The sequence below is a fragment of the Electrona antarctica genome (assembly GCF_951216825.1).
Source record: "Electrona antarctica genome assembly, chromosome: 9".
Lineage (NCBI taxonomy): Eukaryota > Metazoa > Chordata > Actinopteri > Myctophiformes > Myctophidae > Electrona > Electrona antarctica.
The window spans coordinates 38,080,521-38,099,548 of record NC_136790.1 but is presented as its reverse complement, the minus strand read 5'-3'; the positions used below and the strand labels follow the sequence as shown (position 1 = coordinate 38,099,548).

At 40.7% G+C, this 19,028-nt stretch overlaps 1 protein-coding gene across 1 annotated transcript; it reads left to right on the top strand.

Moving 5' to 3' along the window:
• The first annotated feature begins 5,394 nt into the window (after positions 1-5,394).
• Positions 5,395-17,160, top strand: LOC306929093 (intelectin-like). Its single transcript, XM_079509485.1, has 8 exons — positions 5,395-5,413; positions 6,286-6,429; positions 7,569-7,619; positions 11,134-11,375; positions 12,199-12,354; positions 13,400-13,520; positions 14,524-14,639; positions 15,623-17,160. The coding sequence occupies exons 2-8, from the start codon at positions 6,306-6,308 to the stop codon at positions 15,773-15,775; spliced, it is 963 nt and encodes a 320-aa protein (XP_079365611.1). The 5' UTR covers positions 5,395-5,413; positions 6,286-6,305; the 3' UTR covers positions 15,776-17,160.
• Positions 17,161-19,028: the final 1,868 nt, after the last annotated feature.

Sequence of the window (19,028 nt, the reverse complement as noted above, 5' to 3'; positions counted from 1 at the left end):
TACCACAGACAGTTTTTAAGTTGATCGATTCAGTATTTAGATATTTGATATTGCTATACAAACCCATTGTAAACTCCATTTTAATTTGAATGTTTTTTTTCAATTACTGCCTCCTCCTGCTCCTTATTCTTTTCCAAAAACATTATTACAAATAAATGAAAGCAGTAAATGAAAAAACAAGGCCCGCTCACGTATTAGGAGGACACCGGAAAAAAGGACTGTGTTTTCGATGAATCTATCATGGTTGAAATCGATAGGAAGGGAGCTGGGCAGCTAAAATGAACGTGAAATATCCAAATACTCTAGCAAGAAACTTAAAAAACTGTCCGGGGTGTTCACATAAGCCTGAGTAGACGATGAAATGACCAAACTTTTTAAGTGAAATATCCCTTTAAGTACAATTTTGAGTTATTTTTATTTAGCTTGAGTCATTCCAATTTCCAATATTTTTACTTTACTTCTACTACATCTCAGATCCAAATATTGTACTTTTACTCCACTAGGCTACATTGATTTGAAAACCTGGGTTAGTTACACTAACCACTTCAGCCCTATATATGTTTTGGCCACTTGAAAATAGTCGATCTACAAGCTCACAATGTGGCGCATTGTGAGCGTACTTTTACTTTTGGTACATTTTGATGCCAATGCTTTTGTACTTTTTCAAGTACATTTTGAATTCCGGACATTTACTTGTAACAGAGTATTTCTATATTGCAGTATTGATACTTCTACTTGTGCATTATACTATTAAATAACAATTATTTTACATTCTCTAATTGTGTAGACATCTTGTAAATTAAGTAATGCAGATGTTTAACTAAAAAACAAAACGCAACAAACAAACTAAAAGAAAGAGAGCTGGGGGACCACCTGGAACCCCCTCAAGGACCACCGGTGATCCCTGCACCAGTGGTTGAGGACCACCTGGAACCCCCTCAAGGACCACCGGTGATCCCTGGACCACTGGTTGAGGACCACCTGGAACCCCCTCAAGGACCACCTGGAACCCCCTCAAGGACCACCGGTGATCCCTGGACCACTGGTTGAGGACCACAGCTGCTATAATTGTTCAACCATGTAGTATTCCGTCGATGGTTGTTGACAAAGTGTTCATTGCACTTTAACTCTGACCTTGAACTTGGCATGTTTTATCCGGATAAGAACATCCGCTATGCTGCAGACAGCAAAACAACACCCTGAAGCTCCATGAAATGTCTACCAATCCAAATGATTATACAGTACCATGCATGGGCAACTGGCGGCCCGGGGGCCACATGCGGCCCCCACCATCACGTAATGCGGCCCTGCAGGTTAATATCCTTAACGTTGATATATTATTGATTTCAGCTGATTACTAGTATTAAAATGTTATTGTCTTTTTTATGTCCAGTGTATTTGTATTTACTGTAGTTCATAGAGTTAACAACTATAGCTAAATGCATTTGAAATGAAATAAAAGTGTTACTTTTCAGGATTGCAATTAAAAAATAGCAAAGAATTATTCAGGATTTCAATTCAAATATAGCATATAGGTTAATGACTCAGCATGTAAATCAATGACCTTACCTTTTGTAATTTGAAATGAGACATTCTGAAAATGGAGTACTTTTGGTATATTCACTACATTTTGATGCAAATACCTTTGTACTTTTGTCTTTTACTCGAGTACATTTTGAATTCCGGACTTTTACTTGTGTGAGTGTAAATATGTGAGTACTTTTTCCACCACTGCTGTTGAGACAAATCCTAATTAGCGCTATGCTGATTTTTAAAATAACTAACAGGAAAGATGGAGAGAGAGGGAGAGACATGCAGCAAATCAGACGCTGTCAGACCAGAGCCTATATATGGCATGCGCCTGGACCACTAGGCCAGCGGGCACCTGAGCGGTATGCTGTTTACTTTTATCACATACTTTTCTAGGGCTGAGCTCACACGGTTATGCAGTGCTCTATGCTTGTTGGATGAATGTTGTGTTGTGTCATGGCCGCCCCAATGCATTTCCAATGGGAGTCACATGGTTTGACACAACTGTTGTATGAGGGGGAGGGGCGCAGTCGAAACACAGCTGAAAGCCATACAACAGACCATGTGATCTCCATTGGAAATGCACAACAAAAATCTGTGTTGCGACCGTGTGAGCTCAGCCTAATTCAGTGGTTTTCAACCTTTTTCATATGAAGGCCCATTTTTTCATTTGACGTTTGAGCCACGCACCTCCATTTGATGACATTTAGCCTCACTACGTCCAGCCGGGGAAATTCCCCCCTGTCAGGAGGTGAAAAGAAGCAGCTTGGACTCCTCATGCATAGAAGGAAACATGAGGTCAGTCCGCTGCCCCCCCAGGTTGGCAGAGGATGTATAACATCCTAATTATCATTAGATAATTGACACTGGGTGAAAAAAATGTTTTGCAAAATTGTGGGATAAAAATTAAAAACATGTAATCATCATGTCGGTCTAAATGTGTATTGTTTACCTACCAAGTAAAGTTCAAATACTTCAAAATTGTAGTACTACAATTTTGTAGTACTACCAAGTTATTTTCCACAATTTAGGCATTTAGCAGCATGGGATTTTTCTCATGGTTCAAAGGTCACTATACAGTCAGGGCCAGTCTTGTAGCACAGCTCAACTTTTTGGTCTGCATGGGGACCCCCGAAAATACTTATATGGCCATGTCTCGCACACTCTTCAGACACAGGCAGAAAGACCGATACAGAGATCTCCATAATACAGGCACAAATGGGACACCTAAAACGGTTAAAATGGGTGCTAGAAAGAAACGCATGTGTGCCCCCCCCACAGCTCAGCCCCCCTTGCTATAAATGCCTTCCAGCGGAGTAGTTTGTTTATTGCTGCGATGCCTGAGGGGACAAAACTCCTGCTAAAACTATCCTTTTTCTACTTCAGGGGTCTGTATCTTTGTCCAGGTGGCATGAGGTCGAATGGTTTCTTTATTCACTGTTAGCGAAGGCCTTATACAGTACTTTCTCCACTGACTGACAAAGGTCATTCATCCTTTAGTCTTGTGATTATGATGATCTGGTAACATTGAAGACTGAAGACGCCACTTCATCTTGAACTGATACAGTATGACATTGTTGTTATGAGTACAGCTTGGCTCATCCTATCTGTCTGTATGTCTATAAACAAGGCCTTCAACTGCTCCACCATTAATGCTCTGTCTGTCGTACGGCGGACACTGAAAATATATAAGAGCTACAAACTCACAACGCGCCGTGGATGTGACGCGATGTGAGCTTGTAGATCTGATGTTTTTGGTCACAGTCGTAAGGATAGGATTGGATGGCGACTAGTGGTCCAAATAAGTCAAACTGGCTGAGAAACAGTTTCACTGTTAATAGACTGTATATAGATTCTATATACAGTCTATTAACAGTGAAACTGTTTCATTCTATATTATAGAATGTATGCTCATTATATCCAGTTGTGTAAAGTAATCAAGTACATTTACTTAAGTACTGTACTTAAGTACCATTTTGAGGTATTTCTACTTTACTTTACTACCACTACATCTCAGAGGCAAATATTGTACTTTTTACGGCACCACAATTATTTGAAAACCTTTGTTACTTTGTAGATTTTGATTATATCATTACAAAACATGCATTACCCACTTCAGCCCTATATAGATTTTTGACCATTTGAAAACAGCCGAAAATAGCCGTCAAGGCTACACACACCACCAGACAAGGTGGCAAGAAGAAAAGCTAATGGCACAAAGGCCGGGTCCATTTGGTTCCAGTTGTATGCTCTGAGTCATCGGGGGTCCTTTGAGAACCACTGTTGTACGGCAGGGGTTCTCAACCCGTTTTTTGTTTTATTTTATTTTCACGATTTTTCAAAAATAGCAGACCTACAAGCTCGTAGCGCGCCACTCGGTGGCGCGCTATGAGCTTGTTTTACTAAACTACAACATGACGTCACTGAGCCGCGGTGGTCACCGCTCGCTCACACAACACATCTCTCTGTTTTTACTAAACTACAACATGACGTCACTGAGCCGCGGTGGTCACCGCTCGCTCACACAACACATCTCTGTTTTTACTAAACTACAACATGACATCACTGAGCCGCGGTGGTCACCGCTCGCTCACACAACACATCTCTCTGTTTTTACTAAACTACAACATGACGTCACTGAGCCGCGGTGGTCACCGCTCGCTCACACAACACATCTCTCTGTTTTTACTAAACTACAACATGACGTCACTGAGCCGCGGTGGTCACCGCTCGCTCACACAACACATCTCTCTGTTTTTACTAAACTAGTCTACAACGTGACGTCACTGAGCCGCGGTGGTCACCGCTCGCTCACACAACACATCTCTCTGTTTTTACTAAACTAGTCTACAACGTGACGTCACTGAGCCGCGGTGGTCACTGCTCGCTCACACAACACATCTCTCTGTTTTTACTAAACTACAACATGACGTCACTGAGCCGTGGTGGTCACCGCTCGCTCACACAACACATCTCTCTGTTTTTACTAAACTAGTCTACAACGTGACGCTCCCGTGCGTGAGGGCATAACCCCCCCACCCCCCCTGCGACTTCCGCTTCTCACCCCATTCTTCTGCCTTAGGCCTGACTCACACGTGCACAACAGATTGATGTATGCTTGTTGTATGAGATGTATAGCTGATGCAAGCTCGCAATGCATTTCCAATGGGAGTCACATGGTTTGACACTACATTTGTGTTGTATGTGGGGGTGGGGGGCAGTCGAAACACAGCCGAAAGCCGTACAACACAAATGTTGTGTCAAACCCAGGCCTGGTTCTTCCTACAGGCCGACGAAGCGAGCGCCATGGGGAGGGGGGGGCAAAAAAAATTATATATATAAATATATATAAATATATATATATATATATATATATATACATATTTTACTCTGTCCCAACTCTGCCCAGTGTTCCCGCAGTGCCTCCCCAGTGTCCCCCCAGTACCTCCCCAATGTCTGCCCAGGGCCTCCCCAGTGCCTCCCCAGTGTCTCCCCAGTGTCCCCCCAGTGCCTCCCCAGTGTCCCCCAGTGCCTCCCCAGTGTCCCCCCAATGTCTGCCCAAGGCCTCCCTAGTGACTCCCCAGTGTCTCCCCGGTCCCCAGTGTCCCCCCAGTGCCTCCACAGTGCCTCCCCAGTGTCTCCCCAGTGCCTACAGAGTCAAGTCAAATTCAAGGAAAAGAGGGCACTGATTTTCCTTTATTCTTTGACGACAGGTTCTCAGATTGGTCTGGCAGATAGCCTATGTGCAAAAGCGAGGAGGAACTGTGTTGTTGACAGCATTCCATCTTGTTATCTCGTTCCTTATTCCCAAACAATTCAAATGGCCTTTATAAGAACCTTTGCAGACACCCAAAGCTCAGTCTTGCTGCTCTAATCTAACGAGGTAAGGTCATTGATTTACATGCTGAGTCATTATAACCACGGTCCTCTCTAACATATTGTTGAGCAAAGTGATTTTAAGGCTACTTTACCTGTACTGTTCTTGTGGTGATTTTGACAGCACATTTTGATTTAGTTTTAGTCATATAGTCTTCTGAACACACTTTCATTTAGTTTTAGTCATACAGTATAGTCAACCCAAATGTTTTAGTGTATTTTTAGTCGACTAAGTATCATAAGAGTTTAGTTGACTAAATATACAGTTGATTTTGTAGACTAAAATGTATTTTGGCGGGCCTTGATGGTGTCATAATGGCTTATTGTACACTTGGTTGAATGCTGAAAATAAGCTCACATTAAGATCACAAAGTGAGCTTGTAGATCTGCTATTTTCAGCATGCAACCATGCATACAATTACTTTTAGTTCTACTGGATCTCTTCTCCACTAGTCCCTCCCTAACATTTTAGTCTAGTTTTTATTTATTCTTAGTTTCTTTTTTAGTTTTTTCGTCAGTGAAAAAAAGTAGTCGACGGACATTTTTCGTCATACATTTAGTCGACGTCATGGACACTGCTACTGTTCAGACAGCCTAAATTCATTTAGTCGACGTCATGGACACTGCTACTGTTCAGACAGCCTAAATTCATTTAGTCGACGTCATGGACACTGCTACTGTTCAGACAGCCTAAATTCATTTAGTCGACGTCATGGACACTGCTACCGTTCAGACAGCCTAAATTAATTTAGTCGACGTCATGGACACTGCTACTGTTCAGACAGCCTAAATTCAACCGTCACAGATGGTTGAATTTTTTCCATCTAAAGGTTGGACACAACGTGCTAATGGTATGAACTGTTGTCATTCTTTCCTCAGTCAGTCGCAGACTCGCAGTCATGTTCTTCTGGAGTGTCCTGTTTGGCGTCTTCCTGGCATGTCTACCTGGCATTTCTTCCCATCCTCCTACTACTACTACTACTCTTCCTCCTCCTACTTTTCCTCCGCGTCCTTCCTGTTCTGGTAATTCCTGTTCTGTTCTTTGACTATATAGAAGTGTCTATTTGTACGTCTCTAAATGTTTTTGATGAATTGAACAAGGTGGACCCAGTTAACAGTCTTTGTATTGAGTTTGTGCTTGAAATGTACTGTAATTCTGCAAACTGTTAATAAATATTTCAATCAATCAATCAAAAAAAACTGTACTGTCAGCAACACCAGTATATCTCTGCTGCCGGGGAGAAACCACCAAACTCCAAAAAGTTCATTTTTCAGGAAATGAAAAATGTATTTTTTTCAGGAAAAGGAAAAAAACCTTATATTTTGAAGACAAAGTAATACTGCCTCATCAAAGCTGGTGCAGCCTGTGACTTTATATTATTGTCAATTACATGAGAGGAAGAAAGGTGGTGGCGTTAGCTGCTTTAGCAGACAGTTTGAGGGTCCAACGCTTTTTACTACTTTCCATTGGTTCAGTATTGTTTTAACCAACACAAGGACGTAAAGGGTTCAGTAGCACAGATTTAAAAAAGAAAATCTAAAACCTCAAAAATGGAGTTAGGTGGTTTCCTCCCGACATCAATGATTATAATATACACCACCATACCGTCTCAGGTATACTGTCAGTAACATTAGTACTGTATATCTACTCTCAGTACAATATGCTGTTCATCTGTAAATAATACTTCACCATCACCACTGCTAGATCTGCTATTTTCAGAGCGCAACACCGGCGCACAACCAAGCATAAAATGACTTGCCTTAGTTCTACTGGATCTCTTTTAGTATAGTCCCTCTCAGACATTACATTTTTTGGATGAAATTGTCAATATAATTCTCTTAAGCCCAAACCACACCAAAAGGGTCGGGTCGGGACAAAATGTTTTTTTAAGGTAAAACACACCAATGCAACTCATTGAGTTGCAATGAGTTGCATTGGTGTGGTTGACCTTAAAAACTATTTTTTACCCTTTGGTGTGGTTTACTTTGGACTTTAGTTTTAGTCATCATAGCTTAGTTTTTATTAAGTTTTTATTTAGTTTTTGTCTGTGAAAAAAAAAAAGTTGACGAACATTTTTCGAGTTTGATAAAATCCTCACTGGGTCAGTGTGTGTGGGAAAACGAGGCAGCACTGCAGTCACAATGTGGTTTTCTCTGTGCAGGAGGATTCCGAACCTGTAAAGAACTGAAAGATGCCATGGGCATCGATGAAGGTGAGGTGATTCATTCAGGACACAGCAGCTTCACTGCTGTCTTTCTAAGTTTCTACTTGTGTTTTTGTTCCTAGTTGTGTCGATTTTCCAGTGGTGGGAAAAGTACTCAAATGTTTTACTTAAGTAAAAGTATCAATACTGAAGTACCCTGTTACAGTCAGGAAAAGTCAGGAATTAAAAATGTAGCCTACTGTAGCCTACTTGAGTAACAGTACAAAAGTATTGGCATCAAATGTACTTAAAAGTACCAAAAGTAAAAAGTACTCATTATGCAGTTTTCAATTGTCTACTGAGCTCACACCTTTCATGCAATTCTCTGCTCGTTGGATGCTCGTTGGATGCATGTTGTGTTGTGTCATGGCCGCCCAATGTATTACCAATGGGAGTCACGTGCTTTGACCCAACATTGTGTTGTGTGAGGGGGAGGGGGGGCAGTCAACACACAGCCGAAAGCCATACAACCATATATCTATGCATACAACAGCTTGTAGGCGCAACATCCACCCAACGTCCACCCAACACAGAGGGTGGGGTTAACCACCAACCAATAGGAGAGAAGGGCTGTTTTGTATCCCAATGGGCGGAGTTTAGTTGTAGTCTCCTGAGCCCCGCAGAAAAGTCCGACTGGAGAGTGACAGAGCTTTTGAGAAATGATGATGTCACCGCTTATTAGCGCATATCATTTTTACTATAATTAGGTGAGAAATGCAGCTTGTGCCTGCATGGAAACTACACAGATATCTATCCAAGTGTTCATGTTTATATATCACTGTTAACAACTTTAAAACGTATTATGTTGCATCAACTGCAGTGAGCAAAGGCTCTGCTCTGCTGCATCCAATAATAAATATATCAGCCTACTAGTCCAGTGCGGACTATTTCATTTGCATTGGTGCCGAGTGCTAAGCACAACCGATTGTTTTAATTCAAAGTGGTATATATTCTGTGAAATGTTTATCGTCATTCCGTGTATCTACAAGCTCCAAGTGTTGCGTCCACATGCAGCGCGTTCCAAGCAGAGGTCCTCAAGTATATGTAAAACACTGCCAGTCCTCAGCGCAATGGCCCGTTGCGCAAAAAAGTTGAGATTTTACTTGTGTGATATTCAGATAATCTTCAACCGATTGTTATAATTCGAAGTGGTATATATTCTGTGAAGTTTATATTTTCATTGGGTGTACAAGTCATGTTTTTAATATGCCTTTATCAAATGATATAGAGAGATGGGTAGTGCCCAAGTCCTGTTAGCCATGCAGCCTATATGATCTGTGGTGCAGGCCTATACACTCTCTCAATTAGGGATTTTCCCAGAGGTTAATTTCACTGATGTGTACAACCTTTATTCAAATAGTTTAATTTGTATTGGAGTGCGAAGCTTGAACAATAGGTTCATTGCGGACCGCTACGGATAAACTGTGGATATTAACCTACCAATAAGCACCCAGGCCAAATGCCATTGCGCAGTAGCCTACACCAACAAGTCTATGCGTGGTGTGTGCATAGCCGCATGTGAAACTATATCGTGCTGTATTTTGCTCTCCATTTCATGGTCATGGTCATGCGAGGAGAGAGAGAGAGAGAGAGGGGGTGCAGAGAGAGAGAGAGGTGTGAATGGAATCGCATCGTGCGTATATGGCACATCTCTCTCATGTTTAGGTAATTAAGGGCGCACCATTGAATGCATGTCACTGTGCCTACATGCTGACAATGTGCGCGCGTGAACTTGTATTAGCCAGCCTACACATTATAACGTGACATTTATTATACAGCTCAAAAATATAGCCACTCTACAAGCTCACAACTTGTTACTTCTATAGGTCTGACTCTGCTATTAATTTATGTGCAGGACTTGCCAAGTCGCCAGAGCAATGGTAAAGTGTCTATCATTTTTAAATTGAGAAAAGTCGAGAGTCGGGATTTTGCACATATATAGTGTGACATGCTGACAGACAATGAAAGAAACATGTTCCACTTCCACTCACAATTTAGGTGGCTTTTAAAATGCGGTACTTATTCCTTCATTAAAAAATATGATTGGCACCTCATAAGTGTAAATATAAAAGCAAGTATAATATAGCCTACAATTGAAACCTGCTACTGCAGTGATTTTATCCTGTGTTCAATGCGTTTCTGCGTTTGGGTGTGGACATGATGATGATGATGAAATGACGCACGGCTGTCTCCAGTCATTTCAACAATCAGTACCAGATTTAAAGGCACTGATTCTGTGTTGGCTTGTTCAGAAGAGGATGACGTCTTTCGAAGAAAGTTTGATTCATTTAGCAAGCCAGTGCCCCATTCTGTATGTAAAAAGCCATCCGTTTTATTATGACAGTGTACAACTCCACATATCGCCGTATTGGTCACCAAAAACTACACGCAGATAAACGTGGGTCTGTTGTTTTCCGCATTCCGCTCTAGCGCACCGCCCACTTCCCGCAAAACCTTGTGGGAAATGGATGCATCTAGGGAGGGACGGCCATGACACTACCCAACGAGCATCCAACGAGCATCCAACGAGCAGAGAATTGCATGAAAGGTGTGAGCTCAGCCTAAAATGTCAATGGCTGAGCTCACACCTTTCATGCAATTCTCTGTGCTCGAAACCATGTGACCTCCATTGGAAATACATTGGGCGGCCATGACACAACACAACATGCATCCAACGAGCATCCAACGAGCACGAGAATTGCATGAAAGGTGTGAGCTCAGCCTAAGAACCTTTTGAAAATATCAGATCTACAAGCACAATGTTACACAATGTAAGCTTGTAGTGAGCTTGTGTGAGCTTGTAGATCGGCTATTTTGAAATGGCCGAAATGTAGGCTACTGCATGTATATAGAGTCAAAGTGGTATGTTTAGTTAAAATAATCAAAGTTTTCAAACAAATGTAGTGGAGTAAAAGTACAATATTTGGTGGAGTAGAAGTAAACATATTGGAAATTGGAAACACTTAAGTACAAATACCTCACAATTGTACTTAAAGGGATATTTCACTTTAAAAGTTTGGTCATTTCATCGTCTACTCAGGCTTATGTGAACACCCCGGACAGTTTTTTAAGTTTCTTGCTTTCTTGCTATTTGGATATTTCACGTTCATTTTAGCTGCCCAGCTCCCTTCCTATCGATTTCAACCATGATAGATTCATCGAAAACACAGTCCTTTTTTCCGGTGTCCTCCTAATACGTGAGCGGGCCTTGTTTTTTCATTTACTGCTTTCATTTATTTGTAATAATGTTTTTGGAAAAGAATAAGGAGCAGGAGGAGGCAGTAATTGAAAAAAAACATTCAAATTAAAATGGAGTTTTAGCAATATCAAATATCTAAATACTGAATCGAGCAACTTAAAAACTGTCTGTGGTATTCACATAAGCCTGAGTAGAAGATGAAATGACCAAACATTTTAAAAGTGAAATATAACTTTAAGTACTGTATACATAAGTAAATGTACTTAAGTTACTTTCCACCACTGTTGATTTTCATTCATGTTTCTGCCTCTTGGAACTCTTCAGACGGCATCTATCACCTCCGCTCCACGAATGGCTACGAATACCAGGCTTACTGTGACATGACGACTGATGGCGGCGGCTGGACGCTGGTGGCGAGCATTCACGAGAACAACATTCAAGGCAGATGCACGGTGGACGACCTGTGGTCCTCGCAGCAGGGAAGACAGCAGACCAACGGCGATGGCAACTGGAACAACAGGGTCATATTTGGAACGGTAGAGGGCGCCACCTCTGAGGATTACAAGGTAGGTTGATGCTCTTTGACTGGTCTTCAAAGATGTTAGTATTTATCAGAGTAATCTAGTAAGAGAGTGGCGACACAAGTGTTGACTCCCATTGTAACAATGGAATGCGGAAGTGCTCATTCTATCTCAATGGGATAGTTCCAATGTTTGGAACTATAGCCCATAGCGCCTCGCTTTGCAGCGAGATCAAACAAGTGTAATGCTTAATTGGGTCGTCCACTCACAGTTAACAGCCTTTGTATTGAGTTTGTGCTTGAAATGTACTGTAATTCTGCAAACTGTTAATACATTTTTCAATCAATCAATCAAAGCGTGTCGCCACTCTCTTACTCGATTTCTAAAAATAACTCACTTTTTTTCTTAACTTTTAAGTAAAAGTCTGGAATTCAAAATGTACTTGAGTGAAAGTACAAAAGTAAATGTTCAGTAACAAGGGTTGCCTTGTCCCTATCTTGTAAACAGAAAACACATTTTCAAATCAGGATAGCAATTTGTGAAATTGGCAAACAACTTTTGTTTGCCAATGAAGTAACAAAAAAAACATTTAAGCTTTTAATAAAAAATAATCACATTATCTGACAAAAAAAAGAAAAGAAAAAAGGAGATAAGACTACCAGCTCATGTACTTGTAGTCTATCCAGAGCACATGCAGCTTGAGTACTCGCAAGTACACGTGCACTTGGTGCACTTTCATTCATATGTTAATTGTATGGCATTTCATGGAAGATTGTTGGAAAGTGTTTAAATAAATGTAAATATTGTTATAATAACATTTATTATTATTATAATTATTATTGTTATAATTTTTGTTTGTATTTGACAGAACCCTGGCTACTATGATGATCAGATCGTAAGAAATATAGCGGTGTGGCATGTTCCCAACATCGTCCGTGTGCCTGACTGGAAGGACAGAGCTTACTTACGATACCACACCACCAATGACTATTTTGCCCGAAATAACCTGTACAAAGTGTTTGAGGTAAGATCAGTTGAAGTGACTGCTGTCGGCGGGATTCATAATCACGCGTCTTGGATGCATCCATTGATTAGAGAGAACACTAATGAGCATAGTTTTGACAATTTTATGGCCTAATCAATCAACTCAGTGTTGTTTTCTTCGACTAAAACCATGACGAAAAATGTTCGGCGACTACCTTTTTTCACTGACGAAAACTACATGGAAACTAAATAAACTAAGCTATGATGACTAAAACTAAGACTAAATATGTTGACAATTTTGTCAACAGATAAAAACTAGAGTAAAATGTTACGAAGGAACTAGTGGACAAGAGATCCAGTACAAGTCATTTTACAATTGGTTGCATGCTGAAAATAGCCGATCTACAAGCGCGATGCTTGTAGATCAGCTATTTTCAGCAAGTGTAAAAACAGTAATTACGACGGCATCAAGGCCCGCCAAAATACATTTTAGTCGACTAAATCTACAGTTGATTTAGTTGTTAAAAGGAGAAATCCACACCAAAACACATGTACCCTGAATCAGCCTATAATACTGTACATGTTGGCCTTGAATCGTTTCATAGATGCCCCCTGTTCTCCATTTTCCTCACCCCTCCCTGTGGCTCCCACAGTAAAATGCAGCTAGAATGGTAGAAAGCTAGTTGTCTTCATTCTAATGCGGGTATTTTAGTATAGCTTTTTATTTATTTTTTTTATTTTTTTTACAAATCGTTTATAAATGGTGTCCTGGTACTCACACATGCACTGTGTGCCTGAAAATGAAGGCCTGGCCCTGGGTTCTGTATGAAATTTTAAGAACAGGGGCCACCTATGAAACAATTCAAGGCCAACATGTATGTTGGGACAGGATTACAGGCTGATTCAGGGTACATGTGTTTTGGTGTGGATTTCTCATTTAAGATAAGACATTTAGTTTATTCTCATGTCATTGTCAGTGTCTATATGTTGTGTTCTCATGTGAATAGAGAGAGTACATCAAAATATACAAACGCTAAAACAGTCTTATTCTACTGTATCTACATTTTTTTTCACATTGCCTATAGGATAATCGTTTGGAAAGAAATGTGAACGACCTATCGTGCCAGAAGGGAACGGCGATACCTATTACATACGACAAGGGGGACAATGCGGTCGCACAATCCATGTATGGATCCCTTGTACAAGGTAAGACTTCATTAAAGGCCTCATATCATGTTGTAGTCTGTAGGAGTAGGAGACTGATGAGTGATGGCATGCACCTGATGCATGCAGGCTAAGGCCTTGTACACACATATCAGACGAACATGGTCTCTTCCGTCCGTGTTTCATGGCCGCCTCAATGCTTTTCCAATGGAAGTCACGTGGTTTGACCAAACACTTGTGTTTGATGGGGGGGGGGGGGGGGCAATCAAACACAAGTGTTTGGTCAAACCACGTGACTTCCATTGGAAAAGCATTGAGGCGGCCATGAAACACAGACGGAAGTTAGAGCATGTCCGTCCGACAGGCCTAACTCAGACCAAAGAACATTTTCGATGCCTGTCTGGTCAATAGAGTACCGAAGTCCTGACGTCACTCGCTCATCCCCGTGTCTGCGGAAGTAAAGTAAAGTACATTTTTGACACGATTTTTTTTAAGTCTGGGAATTCAGAAGGTAGGATGAAAATTACATCAGACATCGGCGCTCTATATATAATATAAGGTTTTCTTAATTTCGTGAAAACATTATATTTTTGCATTTCCTGAAAAATGAACATTTTGGAGTTAGGTGGTAGCAGAGATATCTAATATATTACATCTGTACTACAATATTACTAGAACGCCACCATCCAGAAGAAACCTTGTATACCGGTATCCATATTTCATCCTTTTTTTTCATTAATGAATGAGTCCTATATTATTCTTCATCATTATGACCATGTAGCACAAAAGTAATGAAAATAGCTGATTTCTAAGCTCACGTTGCATTGCAATGTGACCCGTTGTGAGCTGGAAGATTGACTATTTCTATTATTTTCTATTTCTATTGACTATTGTTCAAGGTTTTTGAAAATGTTTGCCAAAAATTATTAATACAAGCTTTGAGCTTGTGACTAGAATGTAGTAAAAAAATAAAAAATAAAAATACAGTTTTACACAGTTTGCCACAACGTTAATATGTTTTTAAAATGGTCTTCTTCTCCTTCAGCCGAGACTGAGCCTGGCTATGTGACCCTAAGACCTGTGAATAGGAATGGCGTTCCCTTTGCCATATGCTCTGGAGTTAAAATCAAAGATTCGTCTTCTGCATGCTCTTTTCAACATGTGAGTACTCTCCCTCTTTACCAGTGGTGGAAAGTAACTAAGTACATTTACTCAAGTACTGTACTTGAGTATAATTTTGAGGTATTTGTACTTTACTTGAGTATTTCCAATTTCCAGTACTTTTACTTCTACTCCACTACATCTCGGAGCCAAAATTTGTACTTTTACTTCACTACAATTATTTGAAAACTTTAGTTACTAGTTACTTTGGCGATTTAAAATTTGATTAGAAAACATACCTTAACGACTTTAACCCTATACATTTGAAAATAGCCGATCTACAAGCTCGTTGCGACGCATTGAGAGCTTGTATATCGGCTATTTTCAATAGATTTTCTACACATTTTGAACTTGTGAAATGGGACATTCTGCAATATGAATACTTTTACTTTTAGTACTTTTTTGATGCCGATACTTTTGTACTTTTACTCAAGTACATTTTCAATTCCGTACTTTTACTTGTAACGAAGTAGTTCTAAATTGCAGTATTGGTATTTTTCCACCACTGCTCTTTACTATGACAAAAAAACAACAACATACATGGCTGCCATAAGCAAATCAACATTCAACTCCACCGAGATGCACTAGTAATCACATTCGCTTAATGCCATGATGGTTGGTTTTCCATGATGTCCAAATTTGTTGTGCCATTTCTTACAAAGTGGTTGCTCTGCATTTTGTACATATTGATACCTCCACATTTTCAATTATTCTTTATGCTTTGTGCCTTGCGTATACCAGAATTCACTTTGGTTATTAGGTCCCAATCCAGGATTGCTTGGAACATATCATTTAGTGTTATTATAAATAATCACATATTTTTCATTCTTTCATTCCATTCTTAAAGATGGAAAATATATACCATTTTAAATGTACCTGCTTTATCGCAATGTTTACGAACATTACGAATGTTCGAATAATTGTGTGTGTGTGTGCGTGTGCGTGCGTGCGTGCACATATGTGCTTGCAATTTCTTTTCATAGTATTGCGTTGGCGGAGGAGGATTCCAGAGCGGTGACTTAGCGAGAATGTGTGGTGACTTCAATAACTTGGACGGGAAAGGCGAAGGGCAAGCGCCAGGTTGGATTGCATCCAGTACACTCACCGACTCCTCCCTCCTAATCTTATATCGCTGAGCGCCCCCTAGTGGTCGTGTTCCTCACAGCACTGACGTGTATGGCAAGCGACACTACGGCTTTACAAATATATATACACACGGTAATTCATGCATTGCATTATAAACAGTGGTGGAAAGTACTGTACTTATTTACTTAAGTACAATTTTTTAGGTAATATTACTTTACTTGAGTTTATTTCCAATTTTCAATACTTTTACTTCTACTCCACTACATCAGGAAAATATTGTACTTTTACTCAAGTACATTTGGAATTCCGGACTTTTTCTTAGTATTCTATATTGCAATACTGATACTTTTACTTAAGTAAAACATTTGACTTTTTTCCCCCACCACTGATTACCGCATAAACCACGTGTACTTTAAATTGCTCATTTCCTGACGGACCTGACGGAATATTTGTCCCTCAAAACATCTTCATCCCTCAAATCTTTGATCATATTCTTTTATATGTTTAACACCTGATCTCCTACAGCTCCACACTCTGGCTGATCATCTATAGACACCACTGGTTCCCAAACATTTTAGCTCAAGACCAAAAAAAACTAAATTAGACGTTTGCCCGGGACCCAAACTAGTGAAAATAGCCGATCTACAAGCTCACAACCCGTCGCTTCGCGCCGCTTGTAGATCCATTTTTAGAAACCGTCTTCCAGTGACATCATCGATGGGGAATACAAGCTAATAGAAACTGCAGGCTTCTAGTCCTGAAAAGTTGCAATGCGAAAATGGAAGCCATCGTTCTCACGATAATGAAAATCTAAACATTTTTGTAAAACAAATCTTGCTTTAAAAAAATCTGCCTAATGATGATGTGAAGTGGTCCTTTAAGCATTTGTTTTCTCATTTAGCTTAGCTTAGTAATTAGACTCACGTTTCCCCCCCTAGGACCTTAACTCTTAGTTGATCTGGGCCTCTTGATGTGTATTGTTGCTGTAACTGGCTTGTCTGTTGGTCTTTCATTTGCGTAATGTTGTCTTGTCTTCTTTACATGTTTTGGTTTGTGTATATATTCATGTATTTTTCCACTCTCATTGTCTGTATGTCATGAGAGCAGGACCTAGTGACTTTTGTCTCTTATTGTTGACTTTGTTGATTTTCCTACAACCAATTTGTCTTTACATGATTTCTTATATAATGTTTTTAGAATGTAACTGAAATTATGTAAAGGTTTATTTTTCTTTAAATAATGTCAGGAAATTGATGATCACCAAATGCTGTACCTCTTTCTCTAATTAGACTCGGTCTATTGTGATTGGTTGATTCCTTTTCAAATGTTTTTATATAAGTAACTCTGTCAAAATTATGTGTTATGCCTGAAGAAGGTCCGGAGGGACCGAAACGTTGCATTAAAAAGAAGAATACTCTTGTACTGAGCAAATACACAGTGTGTGGGTGCATTCTATTCTTTTCACTCAAGTGACCCAAAACTTAATCTGCGTTTTTTTTATGTTGCTGTGATTTGCAATTACCACTGTAGAAAACAAGTCACCTCGCGGTACAAGTGTGCGGCCACTCGTCCTTGTGAGGCTATCTAGAGTAGACAAGTAATCTTTCCCTCTAGTGATAACACAGCTTGGTTCGTTCTGTAAGGCCTGACTCACACCTTTACATCTAGCATACAACATTTGAAAATAAAAAATAAATAATTGGGGAGGCACTGTGGAGGCACTGTGGAGGCACTGGGGGTCCACTGGGCAGGCACTGTGGGGACACTGGGGAGGCTCTGTGGAGGCACTGGGGGGACACTGGCACTGGGGAGACACTGGGGAGGTACTGGGGAGGCACTGGGGAGACACTGGGGAGGCACTGGGGGGACACTGGGGGGACACTGGGGAGGCCCTGGGGAGGCCCTGGGGAGGCACTGGGGGGACACTGGGGAGGCACTGGGGGGACACAGGGAGGCACTGGGGGGACACTGGGGAGGCACTGGGGGGACACTGGGCACTGGGGGGACCTGGGGACTTCAGTGCAATGTACTATATGTTGCGACCGAAGGTTGCAACATATGTAAGTGTATATAGTGCAAGGAATGAGTGCATTCGCCATGTACTTGAAGGAAGCCTAATCCAATCACTCTTAGATTTTCTCCAGTTTATCCCTGAGTTTAAGTTTACCCTATTGTTGTAGGATTTTTGGTTTATTTAGCCTTATTGGGGTTAATTCACCCCATGGCTCCATTTCAAAAAAGAAAAATGTACATGTGTTTCTCTTTTGTTTCCTGGGCCCGGTGTCTAATGGCCCATTTGGTGTCAGTGACACCTCTTTGCTTCTTGTCCCAGGTTGGTTTGGTGTGGAATGTGCTAATGTGTCCCCTATTCAAAGTCTGATTTCCATTGAGTGTTGGCTTTGTTTAGCATCTATGTGGCTGTGGAGTTTTGGTACAAAATCAAAACAACTTGTCTAATATTTTGGCATGTTTAAACCTCCAGGAAAATCCGTGTTGAGGTTCTTGATCCACTGTCTTTCATTAAAACGTCTTTGTCCTACTGTCCAGTTGGGATTGTGTTGAAGTCCAGACACTTTTAGATCTGCAATGCCATGTGCCATTAAATGTTTGCATTGTTAATATTGTATCTGTGTTGTCTCAGCCTTGCAGCTATTGTTTTACTCGTTTCTCCGACATATTGTAAGCCACATTTTTCACATGTGATTAAATAAATACAGTTGCTGGTGCTGGCTGTTATCTGTTGTTTAATCTCCAGCACGCGTTTTGTAGTTCTATTTTTAACTATTTGTTTTGGTTTGAAGTATTCTGGTCTCTGGCGTGCTGGTGTGTTGATTCCTTTTAGCTTTCTGTGTACCAGATAGTCTTTAAGATTTTTGTTTTTTCTGTAGGCTGATATAATTTTATATTCCTTTAGAAGATCATCTGTTCGGTTCTCAAAATTCCTTTTTAATCTGTTGTTGGCTAGTCTGCTCTGTGTTGAATAACTGGTTACTAGGGCTATTTTTGGGCCTTGATCCCGTACTCTTACCTCTAAGAAGGTATTGTGAGCTTTCCGTAGGAATGTCCTGGTGTAACCTCGTAGTCTGAGAGCATTAAATAGCGTTTTACAGGCTATTTTGAAATCACTTCCTTGCATGCAAATCCTATGGAATCGCAGCAGTTGTGATTTGACTATCCCTGTGTACGAGTGTACGAGTGTGGTGGGTGTGGGGAGGCACTGGGGGGACACTGGGGAGGCACTGGGGGGACACTGGGGAGGCACTGGGGGGACACTGGGCACTGGGGAGACACTGGGGAGACACT

Bases quoted from the DNA above. Each gene is read 5' to 3' on its own strand.
- LOC306929093 (XM_079509485.1), top strand. From the start codon at position 6,306: ATGTTCTTCTGGAGTGTCCTGTTTGGCGTCTTCCTGGCATGTCTACCT. The intron at 6,430-7,568 runs GTAATTCCTGTT...TTCTCTGTGCAG, and splicing joins TCCGCGTCCTTCCTGTTCTG to GAGGATTCCGAACCTGTAAA. The intron at 11,376-12,198 runs GTAGGTTGATGC...TGTATTTGACAG, and splicing joins CCACCTCTGAGGATTACAAG to AACCCTGGCTACTATGATGA.